Here is a 19,153-nt window from a genome sequence, read left to right on the forward strand (position 1 = left end):
GATTCAGATAGGACATGTAATTTTAAACAACTTTCCAATTTACTTTTATCACCAATTTTGCTTTGTTCTCTTGGTATTCTTAGTTGAAAGCTAAACCTAGGTAAGCTCATATGCTAATTTCTTAGACCTTGAAGGCCGCCTCTTATCTGAATGCATTTTGACAGTTTTTCACCACTAGAGGACATTAGTTCATGTGTGCCATATAGATAACATTGCGCTCACACCCATCTAGTTACCTAGGAGTCAGCACTGAAAGGCTAAAATGCAAGTCTGTCAAAAGAACTGAAATAAGGGGGCAGTCTGCAGAGGCTTAGAAACAATGTACTCACAGAGGTAAAAAGTGTATTAAAGGGACACTGAACCCAATTTTTTTTTCGTGATTTAGATAGAGCATGCAATTTTAAGCAACCTTCTAATTTACTCCTATATTAGCAATTTTTCTTCATTCTCTTGTTATCTTTATTTGAAAAAGAAGGCATCTAAGCTAAGGAACCAGACAATTTTTGGTTCAGAACCGTGGACAGCACTTGTTTATTGGTGGGTGAATATATCCACCAATCAGCAAGAACAACCCAGGTTGTTCACCAAAAATGGGCCGGCATCTAAACGTACATTCATGCTTTTCAAATAAAGATACCAAGAGAATGAAGAAAATGTGATAATAGGAGTAAATTAGAAAGTTTCTTAAAATTGCATGCTCTATCTGAATCACAAAATAAAACATTTGGGTCCAGTGTTGGTTATGCAAAACTGGGGAATGGGTAATAAAGGGATTCTCTATCTTTTTAAACAATAACCATTCTGGTGTAGACTGTCCCTTTAACAACCAAATGTTTCACTATATCAAGCTGATATGTGCTTTACAGCAACATGCAGAACATCTCAAAAGTTAGTTATGTTCTAGGGAAATGGGGACCAAAGAAAAGCATTGGTCAAGTTTATCTGATGCAAAAGGAGGTTTAATTGAAAGTGGTCTTGGAGCAAAAGGAAGGGTTTTAGGATGAAAAATAGCACAGTTTAGCAGTGCTGTGACACTGGCTATATAATTGTGTACAATAAGCAGACATATGTGAATCACAAAGGGTAAAAAGACATGCCCATGAGTCAATGTTTGCTGTAGCAACAAGAATTTTATAGAGTCGATGTATGAAACAAAAGGAGTAGATACACGTCACATCTAATGTCTAGGACCTATGTTATAAAAGATATATTTGGGAGAATATAGTCAAAATGTCAGACATGATACTGCCAGGTGATATATGAAGGTATTTCACTGGTTAATAGGGAAATAATTATGTGTATGGTCATGAAAATACAGAATTTACATGAATGGTTGTTAAAAGAAACACTTAAGCCAGTGGTTATTTCTACAGAGCTTAAAGGGAAAGTCTAGTCAAAATTAAACTTTCATGATTTAGATAGGGCATGCAATTTTAAACAACTTTGTTCGCTAAGTATTATTAGTTAAAAGCTAACCCTAGGTAGGCTCATATGCTAATGTATAAGCCCTTAAAGCAGGGGTATCAAGCTCAATTTATCTGGGGGCCACTGGCCAAGTGTTCTTCGCCCATGGAGGCCGCTTGAACCAAGTAAGTGCTCCGGAACTAGATATTCTAGGAACTGGAAGTGACATTTACCCAAGTTGCAGTGCATGGTGGGATTTGTAGCCCACAGCAGACATACAAAGTTGTCTATAATTATCTTGTGAGTGCCAGGTGAAGTGATCATTCTGGAACTGTATAAAAATGTAAAAAGTAACATTTATCCAAGCAGTGTATGGTGGGAGTCTACACTGAACACTTGTCTTTACAATGTATCTTGTGAGTAACTATATAGAACATCAACTAGTTACACCTCTTAGAACCTTAAAAAAAAAAATGACAGCCCAAATTAATGGTTTACCTATTAAACAAATGAGGGCCAGGTTAAACTAACTTGAGGGCCGCATATGGCCCCAGGGCCTGTACTTTGAGACCACTGCCTCGTTAGCTCATGTTTGCCATATAGATAACATTGTGCTTACACCCATGGAGTTACTTATGAGAGGGTACTGATTGGATAAAATGCAAGTCTGTCAAAAGAACGGAGATTATTATTATCAGGTATTTGTAGAGCACCAACAGGTTCTGCAGCGCTATGGTATAAGGGGGCAGTCTGCAGAGGCTTAGATACAAGGTAATCACATAGGTAAAAAGTGTATTAATATAACTGTGATGGTTATGCAAACTGAGGAATGGGTAATAAAGGGATTATCTATATTTTTAAACAATAAAAATTCTGGAGTAGACTGTCCCTTTAACAGCATAAGAAAAACACTATCCTACTAATCAGATAGTGTTTTATAAACACACAAACTTAGCAGATGAATGTGGCACTGCCGCTCTCTGTTCCTGTCCCCGATTTCCTCCTATGGGACTCTGAGCTGCTGGATCTGAGGTAAAGCCGGCTCCTGACCACGTACCACAAGTGGTTACAAGGGAGAGAGGCAAAAATCCACAAGTATCTGCTGCGCTCACCAGAGCCTGAGAAACCCAAACACACTGTGACCGCAGCAAGCGCCACTAACCAAGTGTGTGGGTATATATGTATGTATATACACATCTAGAATGTAGGTGCTTACAGTAAAAGAGTCATGTGACCACAAATGGCAAAAATGATCAACATTTAAGTATATACGAGTATTTGTCACACAATAGTTATGTTAAAAGCTAAAGACCCAACAGTGTATGTGTGATAAACTAGAGAAAATATATATATATATATACACATACACAGTATACTGCAAAATAGCAACGCATAGCACAAATTTCTGAAAACTCACTTTAAGCCAAAAGGTTTGTGCAAAATAATTACAATATGTAGTATACAAAATACCCTCTACACATGTATTTAATAAATTATCAGTTTCATGTTCATTTTTGTACTAAATGTTAGACTTTTTCACACACTAAATATATGATATATCAGATGTCCTGCAAACCATAAACATCTGTACACTAAGGGCATATTAAAGCAACCTTCCATACCGATGGGCACAAAATGAAAACAAAAAACAAACTGCTATTAAAAACCAAGTGTTGTAAGTCTCCTTATGTCAGTTAAGCTCTAGAAAATTTCTCTTTCAGTGTTTGATTCAAAAGCCAATGTGTGTATATTTATACACGCTGACTCGCACAGTGAGTATGCTTTTTATGTATGCACTTGCAAGAAATTCTGTTCTTCATCCAGGACGTGGTCATACACCTACCCACTCACACAGGATTTTTACAGAGCTGGTGCCATCTCGTAGCACAGTGGCAAGTCTGTGCCCAGACAATCTGCATTCTAAGCCCTGGACTTTCTGCATCCTGCCATAGCTATACCTAGCCCATCCACTCTGAATGGCTGTCCACTAAATATTGTCACCTTCACACGTACCCCTTCCTAGCATGAATATCCAAGCAATAAGCATAGGAGACATCAATAAGAAAACTTCAAATACACTGAATTGCAATTCAGCAAAATACCATCCAAATCAGGGAGTTGCACACGAGTCATTATTTAAAGCTTTCTTTGCTATTATTTACGTTCAGTTAATGCAGAAGAATAATGAAATCCTGGTGGAACAAAATTAGCATTAATCTTCTAAACAACATTCTTTTAGGAGCTCCTTATACTTTTTAAAGATTTAAAGGGACATATATATTTATTTTTAAATCCAATTAACTTTCTAATCCAAAAATGTTGCATGCTAAAATTCATTAAATGTCATTTTTGTAAAAGTCACCCTAGCTTACTGTGTGTTTAACACCCAAAAACGGGTTAAATACATAGGTCAAGTCTCGCTTAGGATCTGCTAGCACTGCAGCGCCTGACTGGGGTTTCTGACTAGCTCACTGGCAGTTTGCAGGCTTATAAAGAGTTAGATAGGATCTTTCATGAAAAATGACAGTTCCCTGACAGATTTTGGAAAAAAGCAGATATTAATAGTAAAATCATTATCAGTAGCAGAATACTATATTTTGATAATTAGTACAAAATACAGGTATCCCTCAATTTACACCGGGGTTCTGTTCCTGAAGAAAAATTGTTAGGTTCCAGGCTACTCTCAAACTCTATATTAGAAATATTATATCTTAATATGTAATTATTTATATAAGGTCAGGAAATAAATGCTCTAAATGTACAATCAGCACTGTAAAAATTGTTTATATGCTTGTGAGGCATGTCACTGTTCACCAATAAGGCAGTGGGGAGTTATGTTTTTTTATGCAACAAAAAAAGAAAAAATGGCTTCCCATTAACTGATAAACATAATTTATTCTTACCTGATTAATTAATTTCTTTCTTGGTAGTGAGAGTCCACTATCCTTACTTAGGAATTATATCACCTGACCACCTGGAGGAGGCAAAGACGCTCTACACCAGAGTTTCAACATCCCTCCTACTTCCCCTTCCCTCACAGTATTTTATAGAGCTGAGGATAGGAAGAAGAAAGAAATTAGATTACAGAGATGCAAAATGGGACTGCCGCCACAAGAAAAAAAAATTAGATGGACGGGCTTGTGGACTCTCACTACCATGAAAGAAATTAATTTATCAGGTAAGAATAAATGTTGTTTTCTTTAAAATGGTAGTGAGAGTCCACGATCCTTACTTTTGGGAATCAATACCCAAGCTGTGAAGTACATGAGAAAATGGGTGGGATAAGAAAGGAAAAAGGCAGGCCCTCATTAAATTGAAACGAGTAGAATGAGCAGTAATTCAGCTGAACGGCTGCTGACCCGCCTCCAAGTAAGCCATACAAATTAAAACTTTAAAGACCCATTATACAAACAGAAGCAATCTGAAGTCTCTAAATATTAGTATACATTTAAAACTTTGGGGCTTGGTTAGGAGTCTGAAAAAACACAATGTTATTTAAAAATAAGTATAAACTATACATTTTTACAAAAACGCCCCCAGATGGGCTATACTGTATAAATGGATTATCTACAAAGTCCATTTATTTTTTTCCATGGAAACTACTTTCGGTAGAAACCCAGACACTGTGCAGAACACTGCCTTATCCTGATGAAACGTCAAATAGTGGAGATCAGAAGAAAGAGAAGCCAATTCAGACTTGTCTTGCTGAAGAGTTAGCCAATAGAAATAAGACCTTCCAAAATAAAATCTTAATATCCAAAGAATGCATTCGTTCAAACAGAGGAGATTCCTGAGATTGCCTGATAACCTCCAGGCTAATGATAGTACCTCCTTTGGAGGAGGACCTCAAAGAAATATCTTTGAGCTTGCGTTTGCGCTTACGTGCAGAATGCAGAGCTGCAATAGCTTCAGTAACTACTGATTGTAACTGAGCTCTAAACAGTGATGCAAACTCTGTTACACCACCCTGAGTAATATATAACAGCGGCAAGACTACCTTAGGAGATGGGCCTGGCTCTTGGGAATGGCTCTGTAGAACTGAAGATAAACTGGAGCCGCAAAGTTTTGCCGGGGGACAAACTGTAACCAATTTACACAATAAGCATTTATGAAGTTGAAAACCTATGCTGGAGGATTTACCCACAGGGGATCCTTCCACCGGGGATTCAGTTTCGTAATCCATATTGAGGCATCCTGCAATACCCTTTTTTTAGCCACCGATGCAGAGAACCTCTCTGTGGCCCTCTCTGCATCAGCCAGCGATGCTGCCGATAATTAGTGGCGTGGGAGGGATAGCAGGGAGGCGGTTGGGCGGCCCATCGCTGGAGGGAGTTCCAGTTAAGCCGGATGATGCGTGCACAAGCGGGCGGGACTGGGACCACTACACTACAGCAAAGTGTAATGGATGGAGGGAAAGGGATCTGGGAGGGGGTAGGCTATTGAGAGGGGGGGGGCAGCTACACTACAGAAAATTGGCTTTTTATGCCAAAAAAATAATAAAAATCCATTTTTTTAGCACACTGGGTACTGGCAGACAGCTGCCAGTTGCCAAGATGGTAGCAAATAGGTAGAGGGGGGAGGGTTAGAGAGCTGTTTGGTGGGGGGAGATCAGGGAGGTTGGGGGCTAAGGGGGATCCAACACTGCAGAATAAATTTTAAAAAATTATATATATAAAAAAGCCTTTTATTTTAGTACTGGCAGACTTTCTGCCAGTACTTAAGATGGCGGTGACAACTGTGAGGTGCGGGAGGGAAGAGAGCTGTTTCAGAGGGGTCAGGGAGGGATCAGGGGTGGGATGTGTTAGATGGAATGCTGATCTCTACACTAAAGCTAAAATTAACCCGACAGGCTACCTAAATAACCCCTTCACTGCTGAGCATAACACAAGTGAGGTGCACAGCGGCATTTAGCGGCCTTCTAATTACCAAAAAGCAATGCCAAAGCCATATATGTCTGCTATTTCTGAACAAAGGGGATCCAAGAGATGCATTTATAACCATGTGTGCCATAATTGCACAAGCTGTTTGTAAATAATTCAGTGACAGTTATCAGTGTTACAATGTAACTATCGCTAATTTTGGGGGGGGGGATGGTTTGGAAATCGCAAAGTGCTACTTGTACTTATGCCCTATAACTTGCAAAAAAAAAGCAAACATGTAAACATTGGGTATTTCTAAACTCAGGACAACATTTAGAAACTATTTAGCATGGGTGTTTTATGGTGGTTGCTGATGTGTAAGATTTTAAAGGTCAAAGTTGGAAAAAGTGTGTTTTTTTTCATCATATTTTATAAAAAAAAATTATAGTAAATTATGATATGATGAAAATAATTGTATCTTTAGAAAGTCCATTTAATGGCGAGAAAAACGGTATATAATATGTGTAGGTACAGTAAATGAGTAAGAGGAAAATCACAGCTAAACACAAACACTGCAGAAATGTAAAAATAGCCCTGATCCCTAATGGTAATAAATTTAAAAACGGTCTGGTCACTAAGGGGTTAAAGGACCAGTAAATACAGTAGATGTACAGAACAAATGCATGATAACAAGACAAGGCAATGGCTCTTAGTCTGAACTTCAAATAAGTAGATTTTTTTCTGACAAACAGAGAGAAGCACACTCACAGGAACGAACAACTGGCTCAATACTATTGTTAGCCTGTTCTATCGCGATTTACCATCTGGGTGCAGCTTCTTTTAGCCCAGTAATGCTTTTCACAGAGAAGAACAAACATTTTAAAGTTATGTCTATTTCCACTCCTGTATTGTGACAGCCATCAATCAATCACACATGCATATATTCTGTGAATTCTTGCACATGCTCAATAGGAGCAGGTGACTCAAAAAGTCTAAATATGAAGAAAAAAAAACTGTGCACATTTTGTTAATAGAAGTAAATTGGAAAGTTGTTTAAAAGTTCATGCTCTATCTGAATCATGAAACTTTAATTGTGACTTGAGTGTCCCTTTAAAATGCATGATAGCATTTTTTTTTTTTTTTTTTACAGTTTACTGTACTGGCCCCTTAGGAAAACAAATGAATGTCCAACTACTCACATATGCAACACAATTACAGTGCTGTACTGTAAATGCAGGTGGCAAAAACTCTTCTGCAAGTCTCGTTTCAGCTAAGCAGCCTCTAGAACAACTTCCTCCCCAGTGGTCATGTGATCAGTAGACACAGGCGCTAGTGTGAATCGATATAAAATGAACCGGCGCAAAACAAGGGTTACCCTCTATACCATTGTGATTTGTTTTTTTTATTCTGCTGCACTCTCTCAAGCAAATAGTTCTGTTGTTTTCCTTGGCTCTTTAAATGCACATTTGAGAGATTATTTTTAAACAAATTTCTTTGCCAAAGTGTTATAAACTTAGAATCCAATGTGTGCTTCTGCCTCTCCAGATGAGGGCGCCACTGGTGAGAAAATGTGAATCAGGCATACATGCGAATGCTCCAATCTCTGGCAGTATCTTCGGCTGGAGCAGAATGTTTTTTGTTTTTTTTTATCTTTCATGATTCAGATAGAGCATGAAATTTTAACCAACTGATTTTGCCGATTGGTGGCTACATTTAGCCACCAATGAGCAAGCGCTACCCAGGGTGCTGAACAAAAAATGGGCCAGCTCCTAAGCTTACATTCCTGCTTTTTCAAATAAACATAGCAAGAGAACGAAGAAAACTTGATTATAGGCGTAAATTAAAAAGTTTCTTAAAATTGCATGCTCTGTCTGAATCATGAAAGAAAACATTGTGGGTTTTAACTCAATTTAAAATAATTGTACCTTTTGACAGTGCAGCAGAATATGTTGGTGCTTTATAAATAAAATAATAATAAAAGATATTTATATAAAGAAACTTGTGGCATGGAATTCTTTTTTCAAGGCAATACGTTCAAACCTACATATACACACAGATTCAGAAACATAAAAGCTGGATTCACACAGAATGGACAGTAATCAGTCACAGGATTTACAAACAGGACAGGAGCAATGTAAGGTGGAAAAGTGAGACAAAATATCCTCATTGCACCTCTAGGTTGGACAACCTTGCTCTATATTGCAATGTACATAAAATATCAACTTGCTAACAATAGTAATTAAAGAGTAATTTTAAAACGTATTACAGATTTTTGTAAAACAGATATTGCTGTACTGGGGAACAAAAACACACACTTAATGCTTGTGCAGCATGTTACTGTCCATCAACAGAGTTCTGCCTATCAGCAAGTGGCCTTCTATGCCGTATGTCCACAAACAAGAACAGTCTGTTTGTTTCAAAACTAAATAAACATCCTTATCGTAACTTCTTTTTTATTAAATAGCGCTCTTTTATACAGAATATATAAACTGTTAAAGTGTAATGTCCCTTTAATAGTTTGTTTTAGGGCTATGTGGCAGGAGTAAAGCTAAATGATTCAGAAACATTAACACTACATACTTTATATATACTGAGTTCAGTGTCTATTCAGCTGTGATACATATGGAGCTGGAACACACTGCATGCTCAAGGATCACATTGCTTTAGAAAGTTGTGATTCTGCACCATTTGCTTAATTTCCTGAAGGAGCTCCAGTATTGGACCACCAGTGTGGAACATTACAAGAAAAATATATTACCGGTTATTCAAGATCAGTATATTATTTACAATGTAAAAGAGAGGGTGAAAACACCATTAGATATTGCCCCCTCCAGTGCCAATCACCTGTTAACTCCAGTTAAGATGTAGAAGAAAAACCTTTCCAGAGGTGAACTGCACCATCTAGTGGGGTGAAACATAACTGTCCACAGCTCAACTTGTTTTCTTGTAAAATTATTGTTTATATCATTGTTTTTCAACCAGTGTGCCGTGAGAGATCCTCAGGTGTGCCGCGGCAGACTGACAACAGTGTGACATATTTTTTAAATTGTGTTTGTTTTTTATTCTGGGCTGTTTTTTTATTTTGAGTGAGATGATGACTGAGGGTAACTGCGCAGCGGCAGCTCGCCTCCCTGACCCGTGTTCACACTTGGAAGGAACCCCCACCACAACACGTGTCTAGCTCTACACGCCGCAACACTTCAATTCCCTATGCATGCTGGTGCAGCTTTGCTCCTCCTCCAGAACAGTTCCAGCCAGCGGGGCTGTCCCTCTTTCAAATTTTGAAATATTGGGAGGTATGTGACAGGCTCATCAGGCATCATTTACAACCATGACATATTGACATTCATTCACAGACAATCATTATGATTGTTTGTGAATGAATGTCAATATGTCATGTATAGTTTGTAGGAGGCATGGCATGACAGCACAGTGTGTGTGTGTATATGTGTGTATATATATATATATATATATGCTGTATTAGGCTACGTGTGATTTTGTAAAATTTTGGGATGGTGGTGTGCCGCAGGATTTTTTAATGTAAAAAAGTGTGCCACGGCAAACAAAAGGTTGAAAATCACTGGTTTATATAACCAATATGAGGTGTCTCAAAGGTCAAACTTGGATAAAATATATATATATATATTAATCAATCAAAAGGACCTGTATAATCCTTTAATCTCTTGACTACCAAGTGGGTAAAGCATCACTAGGCGCGATAGGTAATGTGAGCTTGTTTGTATCACAGGTAGGCAATATAGTAATCTCTTCGGAGAATGCTTTATCACACATATTGATATGTATTAGTCTTCAACATGCAACCCTTTTGTTAAATCATATATACTTTAATGGCTCTTAAGAAATAGAATAATAAAGTTGGTATGCTGCAACACCTTCTCTTACTATACTTAGAAAGTAAATAGGGGAGAGGTGGGTAAACTATGGCTTTGATTAAACAGGCTGTCCGACACATGTCTGACATCTAAAAATTTAAAATAGTACAAAATTCCTTTAAATAACAGGAGCATGACAGACAGCTGGCCATGGCTAAAACCTATATATAGAAAATGATATACATACAGTGTGTGCACCATACCAGATGTGTAGAGAGGACACACAATGCTGCATACAGATGAATCCAGATTTCCTTTCCTGTGGTCAGGGATTGCCAGGGAAAAGGATGGGGGAGGAATGTTAAGTGTTTTAAGAGGTGTGAGTGATGAGTAAGGAAAGTTTGTGTGTGCAATGGTAAAAATGCTTAGAATGTAAAGATCTGTGGGAGAGGAGAACGATTACAGCACTTTGATCTTTTACTGCACCCACACAGAAGCTGGTAAAATTTGCATTCACAAGACCAGAATTATAAAACTTTAGGAATTTTTATTGTAATAAAACGCAATGTCAATCAGAGTGGGCCTGGGGCAGAGGTCTCTGCGCAGTGGTTCGAGGAGACACCGTCAACGTGGGCAGCCTGGAAAACAAAGAATATGACTTAATAGATGCACAGCAAAACAGCATCTAAAAGACACCTGAACTCTGCAGAAGGAATAGGCATCAGGAAGGCTTCAGATGGCTGGGATGAAAGCATGAAATAGATGTAGGATGTCATAGATTGTAAAACCCAAATTAGTTTTTAAGATCTAAAACAATAGGCAGCTCAAAAAGAAGTTACAAAATTGTATGAGAAGATAGATATATGTCAGATAATAGATAAATACAATTTGTACATAGGCTTAAAATTACCATGTTAAACAGTAACATATTAAAAAACGGTTTCAAATAACAAATACGGTACACTAAGGTATGGTTATTTTTTTCCCCATTCTAGGATAGCCAATGCATATTTAATCATAAGTTTTCACAATCCCCAATTGCATTAATTTATAATAAGCACATTTAAAAATAAAGCCCTAAACACTCAAACTGATTTATGAATCCAAAAACCTCTCCACGTTTAATTTAACTTTCATTAATTCATTTATGTGGAATTAGATTTTATTTTACTGTAATAAGCACCTCAAATTTGTCTTAAAATATGAATTATACAGCTTAGAGAAGAGTAAATAACAACATACTAGCTTAAAGTGGTGTTAGTCTTTTCAAATAGCCTCCTAGCGGAAATTAAGAAAGGAATTTGAATGAACTGGATTGGAATACAATTTTATTTATAAAAAAATTAATGATAATTTAATATACAGAGAAACCTGAGCAGACAAGGTACATTAAGCTTTATCTGTCTTCAAATGCATTATTCTTACACAGCAGCTTAACTGATACACATTGACACATTACTGAAGACAACTCTCACCTCAAGACGCCCATAAACTCCAAGTCTGAAACGGCAGCAGATTACATCCACAAAGAACTCGGCCAATCCATGGATCATCCCTGTGACAGAACAAAATGAGTTGTGGAGGGGGCACACACATTAAAACTTCCAGGTACATAAATAGAGCTCACACTGACACACTCACCAGTTGTGGTGAAAATTCCTCCAATAATACCACAGAGCCTCACAAGGAACTTCCAGAGGGGCATGTGATCTTCTGTAACTGTCACCATCAAGGAACTGATATCATACTTCATGAAAATCCCAGAAACACCATGGCTGCCTGTGGCGTGATTTATAACCCGCTCCTGAGAACAGATAAACGGTTACACAATCCAGTTTGTTTAGTGAAATGTTAAGCACAAACAGTGCTACATTTATAAAATATAAATACAATTGTGGGTCACTATGTTTCTCGCTAGTCAACACAGCAGTGGAAAGTACACGTCACAGTTTACTGTCTGCACTAAGTTTAGGGTTGCTAAGATAATATGGTTTCCCGGTCGTCTCTCTGTAATTGTTTTTGCATTGTGATTTGACAAACTCACCCTCTCTGTTACAGAGAACTGATGTGTGTCACAATAAACCTTGTTTGTTTTTAATTTTGTTGGGACAATGGTGATAAAATACTGATACATCTGGTTACCTGCAAAAAGAATGATGTATAAAGAAACATACCAAATCATTTAAGGAGCAGAAGACAATATTGCAAAGGGCAGACTATACACCATGAGGAGATGGTTAGTTGGAGTAGAGCTAATACACAGTAGTCAGGGAGGAGGTGGTTAGTGGGAGAAGAACTGTTACGCACTGGTAAGGGAGGAGGTGGTGAGAAAGAAAGGATGTTACACAGTGGTCAGGGAGGAGTGTGCAGGAGAGGATCCGTTACACAGGGGTCAGGTAGGAGGCAGTGAGCAGGAGAGGATCTGTTACACAGGGGTCAGGAAGGAGACGGTGAGGAGAGGATCTGTTACACAGGGGTCAGGAAGGAAATGGTGAGCAGGAGAGGATCTGTTACACAGGGGTCAGGCAAGAGGCTGTGATCAGAAGCTGATCCGTTACCCATGGGTCAGGGAGGGGGCGGCGAGTAGGAGAGGATCTGTTACACAGGAGTCAGGGAGAAGGCGGGGGGCAGGAGAGGATCTATTACACAGGCGTCAGGGCAGAGGCTGTGATCAGAAGAGGATCCATTACCCAGGGGTCAGCGAGGGGGCAGTGAGTAGGAGAGGATCTGTTACACAGGGGTCATGGAGAAGGTGGTGGGCAGGAGAGGATCTGTTACACAGGGGTCAGGGAGAAGGCGGTGGGCAGGAGAGGATCTGTTACACAGTGGGCAGGGAGAAGGCGGTGGGCAGGAGAGGATCTGTTACACAGGGGTCAGGCAAGAGGCTGTGATCAGAAGATGATTCATTACCCAGGGGTCAGGGAGGGGGCGGTGAGTAGGAGAGGATCTGTTACACAGGGGTCAGGCAAGAGGCTGTGATCAGAAGATGATCCGTTACCCATGGGTGAGGGAGGGGGCGGTGGGCAGGAGAGGATCTGTTACACAGGAGTCAGGGAGAAGGCGGTGGGCAGGAGAGGATCTGTTACACAGTGGTCAGGGAGAAGGCGGTGGGCAGGAGAGGATCTGTTACACAGGGGTCAGGCAAGAGGCTGTGATCAGAAGATGATCCGTTACCCATGGGTGAGGGAGGGGGCGGTGGGCAGGAGAGGATCTGTTACACAGGAGTCAGGGAGAAGGCGGTGGGCAGGAGAGGATCTGTTACACCGGGGTTTAGAGAGAAGGCGGTGGGCAGGAGAGGATCTGTTACACCGGGGTTTAGGGAGAAGGCGGTGGGCAGGAGAGGATCCGTTACCCATGGGTCAGGGAGGGGGCGGCGAGTAGGAGAGGATCTGTTACACAGGAGTCAGGGAGAAGGCGGGGGGCAGGAGAGGATCTGTTACACAGGGGTCAGGGCAGAGGCTGTGATCAGAAGATGATCCTTTACACAGGGGTCAGGCAAGAGGCTGTGATCAGAAGAGGATCCTTTACACAGGGGTCAGGCAAGAGGCTGTGATCAGAAGAGGATCCTTTACACAGGGGTCAGGCAAGAGGCTGTGATCAGAAGAGGATCCATTACCCAGGGGTCAGGGAGGGGGCAGTGACTAGGAGAGGATCTGTTACACAGGGGTCATGGAGAAGGTGGTGGGCAGGAGAGGATCTGTTACACAGGGGTCATGGAGAAGGCAGTGGGCAGGAGAGGATCTGTTACACAGGGGTCATGGAGAAGGCAGTGGGCAGGAGAGGATCTGTTACACAGGGGTCATGGAGAAGGCGGTGGGCAGGAGAGGATCTGTTACACAGGAGTCAGGGAGAAGGCGGTGGGCAGGAGAGGATCTGTTACACCGGGGTTTAGGGAGAAGGCGGTGGGCAGGAGAGGATCCGTTACCCATGGGTCAGGGAGGGGGCGGCGAGAAGGAGAGGATCTGTTACACAGGAGTCAGGGAGAAGGCGGGGGGCAGGAGAGGATCTGTTACACAGGGGTCAGGGCAGAGGCTGTGATCAGAAGAGGATCCTTTACACAGGGGTCAGGCAAGAGGCTGTGATCAGAAGAGGATCCTTTACACAGGGGTCAGGCAAGAGGCTGTGATCAGAAGAGGATCCATTACCCAGGGGTCAGGGAGGGGGCAGTGACTAGGAGAGGATCTGTTACACAGGGGTCATGGAGAAGGTGGTGGACAGGAGAGGATCTGTTACACAGGGGTCATGGAGAAGGCAGTGGGCAGGAGAGGATCTGTTACACAGGGGTCATGGAGAAGGCAGTGGGCAGGAGAGGATCTGTTACACAGGGGTCATGGAGAAGGTGGTGGACAGGAGAGGATCTGTTACACAGGGGTCAGGCAAGAGGCTGTGATCAGAAGATGATCCGTTACCCATGGGTGAGGGAGGGGGCGGTGGGCAGGAGAGGATCTGTTACACAGGGGTCAGGGAGAAGGCGGTGGGCAAGAGAGGATCTGTTACACAGGGGTCAGGCAAGAGGCTGTGATCAGAAGATGATCCGTTACCCATGGGTGAGGGAGGGGGCAGCGAGTAGGAGAGGATCTGTTACACAGGAGTCAGGGAAAAGGCGGGGGGCAGGAGAGGATCTGTTACACAGGGGTCAGGGCAGAGGCAGTGAGCAGGAGTGTATCTGTTACACAAGGGTCAGGGAGGACAGGGTGAGCAGGAGAGGAATTCATCTGATACAGAGTGGTCATTAGGGGGCAGGTGTCACGCAAAGGGAAGAACTTAAATTTCACCATCTAGCAAACCATACAGCAAACATATAAAAGCACAAGTCACTGCAAGAAGCTCTGATCAGTCACCAAGCACGGTGTAAGGACAGTAAAGATTAGGATACGTACTGTCCATGGTTATCTTCTCTGTCCCATCTAGAGGATTAATGATTCCTGGCAGGATCTCCCCAAAAGAAAAGTGATCAATGCGATGGGAAAAGTTATAACCTGAAGAGAGAGTTTAAAGGCAATGAAGATACAAATGAATTCTGATGCCTCTTCACAATTACTATATTGCAACCTTTTTTTATCCTTTATTTGTATTCTACAGCACAATATTGGTGCATTACTGCATTGCATAATTTATATCTGTTAATACCACTATGACATACAGGACAAGTGGGCCTGTGAGCTTACTTGCTAAAGATAACTCATCAAAAATGATTTTTCTTTATTTTTTTTATATATATAAAAATCAAAAAAACCTAGTTTAAAACGTAAAATTAATGGTAAACTGTGCTCATTGCAGTATGATTTCCCACATATGTAGCATCGTTTTTTTTCCAAGTTGATTATAATTTGTCACTCATTTACAAATGTTGTACCTTGCATCTAAGCTTCCATGCACTGATGGTGAGGTTTCTATTCGTCAACCAACCAGAATGTTTGCCGTATGGCTCGCTGTTTTCTATAGGACGTGTTCTTTTATAAACGCATATGCGATCGCTTGAAGACCATATTTCATCTCTTTGCATAACAATTAACTTCAACTAATGGTGTGTCTATAATAATTTGACATTATCAGACATGAGCATTCTGATGAGCATGTTTAATCGGAGTACAAGTTTCATAATTTAAAGATGCAATTTGAGCTATGTTTGTAACTTAAAAAAAGTGACACACAAATTGTTAAAGGCATAGTAAAGTTCAAATTAAACTTTCGTGATTCAGATAGGGCATATCATTTTAAACAACTTTCAAATTTACTTTAATCATCAAATTTGCTTTGTTCTCTTGGTATTCTTAGTTAAAAGCTAAACCTAGGCAGGCTCATATGCTAATTTCTAAGCCCTTGAAGGCCGCCTCTTATCTGAATGCATTTGACTTTTTTGACAGCTAGAGGGCGTTAGTTCATGTTTCTTATATAGATAACATTGTACTCACGCACGTGGAGTTATTTAAAAGTCAGCACTAACTGCCTGAAATGCAAAGTCTGTCAAAAGATCTAAGATAAGGGGGCTGTCAGAAGATGGTTAGATACAAGGTAATCACAGAGGTAAAAAAGTATATTAATATAACAGTGTTGGCTGTGCAAAACTGGGGAATGGTAAATAAAGGGATTATCTATCTTTTTAAACAATAACATTTTTTGGCGTTTCCTATCCATTTAAGATATAGCCTTTATAATAACCCATACGGTTTTTAAGAGATCAGCAACATGGACTTAAATATTTTTGTTGAATGCTTCCGTGCAAGGTGATGTTACTGTATACCATTAAACGGATAGTAAAGTCAAAATTAAACTTTCAGAACTCAGGTAAAGTATGCAATCTTAAAACAATTTTCCAATTTACGCAGGCCAGAAACATGCATTAAACGAAAAAACAACTGCTTAAAGGGACAGCAAAGTCAAAATTAAACTTTCATGATTCAGATAGAGCATGCACTTCTTATATTACTTCTAGTTAACCTTTTTTGATATCAACTCCATATTACTTCTATTATCTAATTTGCTTTGTTCCCTTGGAATCCTCTGTTGAAAAGCATACCTAGGTAGGCTATGGGGCAGTAATGTGCTACTGAGAGCTAGCTACTGATCAGTGGCTGAACTACTGGGAGCTAGCTACAGATCAGTGGCTGCACATATGTGCCTCTTGTCATTGGCTCATCTGATGTGTTCAGCTAGCTACCAGCAGTGTATTGCTGCTCTTTTAACAAAGGAGTCCAAAAGAAATAAGCTAATTGAAAACAGAAGTAAATTGGAAAGTTGTTTAAAAAAAACAGTATGCTTTATCTGAATCATGGAAGAAAACGTTTGGGTTTCACAACCCTTTAATGCTTTATTCAGAGGCGTATTATGGCCTGTGTCTAGGGCTTCAGGATATAGGGTGAACAGCAGATTGCAAGAGGTAGTTCTATGGTTACTTATCCCTATGTTTTATGAATTTTAATCCAAGCCAATCAGCCCTGGATGTCTAATGGATGTGCATGACCCCCTCTCTATATATCCCTGGCCTACGGTTGTGAAAAATGTGAAGCACATTTTTTTTGTTACCTATGGAAGCACAAAAACGTTATAATTTAGAATATTACCATCTTTTGTGTAATGTGCCATCAGATTCCTCTGCACTGGGGTACAATAAGTAACAGCAGACTGGGACAGAAGGATTATGTTATCCTGCTCCCCAGACAGCATATAATCTACATGTATTAGAAAATCTTGTGGTTTACTGAAACATTCTCTAAATAAACTGGAATGGCTTTGCATCTGATGCATTCTAAATGGAACACTGGTAGACTGCAAAAACCACCTACTTTCGTACTCTACTAGATGATTATGCATATAGGCAAAAGCACACACCTGGCAGCACATGGGTATATGCATCATCCAACTACCAACCATATCCTTATCAGGAACAACATATGTACATTCTCCTTGGTACATAACTTTATCTATATGTCTATCCTTGAAAGGGGTTAAAGAAACAGTATGAAAGAGAAATTGGGCAAAATATTCTAAACATAATCCGACAGTTCATTATTTTCTTTTTAAATAAATAATAACTATTACCATTCATTTCATCTACAGGTTGTGTATAAATGATTTTTCTGTGACATTGAGTGACAAGTGTAATTTCATCTACAGATGTCATTTTACTAGACACCCCACTTGGATATTTTAAAACAAGTTTACAAGTCACTGTTGTATCAGCTGTGGCAAGAAACTGCAACAGATGTATAACAGCTGTATAAGCAAGAGATTCACATCCAAATGGACCAGAAGTGCTATATTGTGGGGTTTTTAATTATTTTTAAATGAGTAACATAACATTAGTTTGCAAAATAATGTTCATCATAATGTATTATAAAGGACAGAAATCTATTTTAGCTTATTTATTAAAAAGACATCTTATGGCAGAAATAAAATGATCTAATTTGTTAAAACATTTAATTATTAATGTTCCTTGGTAGCTATATATAAACCCCTGGTGTAATATTCAATAATATGTGGGGCTGTACGTGCATACTGTGGCTTCACAGATTCAAATACAAAACATTTTAAAAAAAGGCAGATCATGTGCCTGGTGCCAATTTTGAATGCCAATAGATGGGTATGTTCAGTAAACGAAGACTTCTTTATTGCAACAAATCAAATTAAAAAAAAAATCACAGCAGAGAAATCACTAATAGGTTGAGCTAGCAACTTGTTCCAATAAAGAATAACCATTACATTTTATTGAGGAATTGAGCCGGTCTGGTCTTTTGCATGCCTTGATGAGGATTGCTTGAACATACCACTTTCAGTTACAGAGGTCGCAATATGAACATCCGTTAGAATTTTATTTTTAAGTAAGTTTTATTTATCTCGCAACAGAAATGTTTGTTTAGCCGAATGAACAGTAACAAGGTTGCTTTGATTTGCATCTATTCAGAGACTTTATTACAGTAAGCTGTAGACATTTGATTCCGTAGGATGCCTGTCACTCAAGCTAAAAACATAATTTATGTAAGAACTTACCTGATAAATTCATTTCTTTCATATTAGCAAGAGTCCATGAGCTAGTGACGTATGGGATATACATTCCTACCAGGAGGGGCAAAGTTTCCCAAACCTCAAAATGCCTATAAATACACCCCTCACCACACCCACAAATCAGTTTAACGAATAGCCAAGAAGTGGGGTGATAAGAAAAAGTGCGAAAGCATAAAAAATAAGGAATTGGAATAATTGTGCTTTATACAAAAAAATCATACCACCACAAAAAGGGCGGGCCTCATGGACTCTTGCTAATATGAAAGAAATGAATTTATCAGGTAAGTTCTTACATAAATTATGTTTTCTTTCATGTAATTAGCAAGAGTCCATGAGCTAGTGACGTATGGGATAATGACTACCCAAGATGTGGATCTTTCCACGCAAGAGTCACTAGAGAGGGAGGGATAAAATAAAGACAGCCAATTCCGCTGAAAAATAATCCACACCCAAAATAAAGTTTAATATGAAAAATATAAGCAGAAGATTCAAACTGAAACAGCTGCCTGAAGTACTTTTCTACCAAAAATAGCTTCAGAAGAAGAAAACACA

At 39.6% G+C, this 19,153-nt stretch overlaps 1 protein-coding gene across 1 annotated transcript in view; it reads right to left on the reverse strand.

The window, feature by feature from the left end:
• Positions 1-10,623: 10,623 nt before the first annotated feature.
• Positions 10,624-19,153, reverse strand: part of ERGIC2 (ERGIC and golgi 2) — a 61,470-nt gene continuing 52,940 nt past the window's right edge. Inside the window, exons 10-14 of the mRNA XM_053718805.1 lie at positions 14,977-15,075; positions 12,141-12,238; positions 11,738-11,900; positions 11,572-11,651; positions 10,624-10,734 (exon numbers count right to left, since the gene is read on the reverse strand). Coding sequence (XP_053574780.1) covers positions 10,669-10,734; positions 11,572-11,651; positions 11,738-11,900; positions 12,141-12,238; positions 14,977-15,075 — 506 coding nt within the window. The 3' untranslated portion in view covers positions 10,624-10,668. The remainder of the gene's footprint in view (positions 10,735-11,571; positions 11,652-11,737; positions 11,901-12,140; positions 12,239-14,976; positions 15,076-19,153) is intronic.

This window comes from Bombina bombina, chromosome 6, assembly GCF_027579735.1.
Source record: "Bombina bombina isolate aBomBom1 chromosome 6, aBomBom1.pri, whole genome shotgun sequence".
Taxonomy (NCBI): domain Eukaryota; kingdom Metazoa; phylum Chordata; class Amphibia; order Anura; family Bombinatoridae; genus Bombina; species Bombina bombina.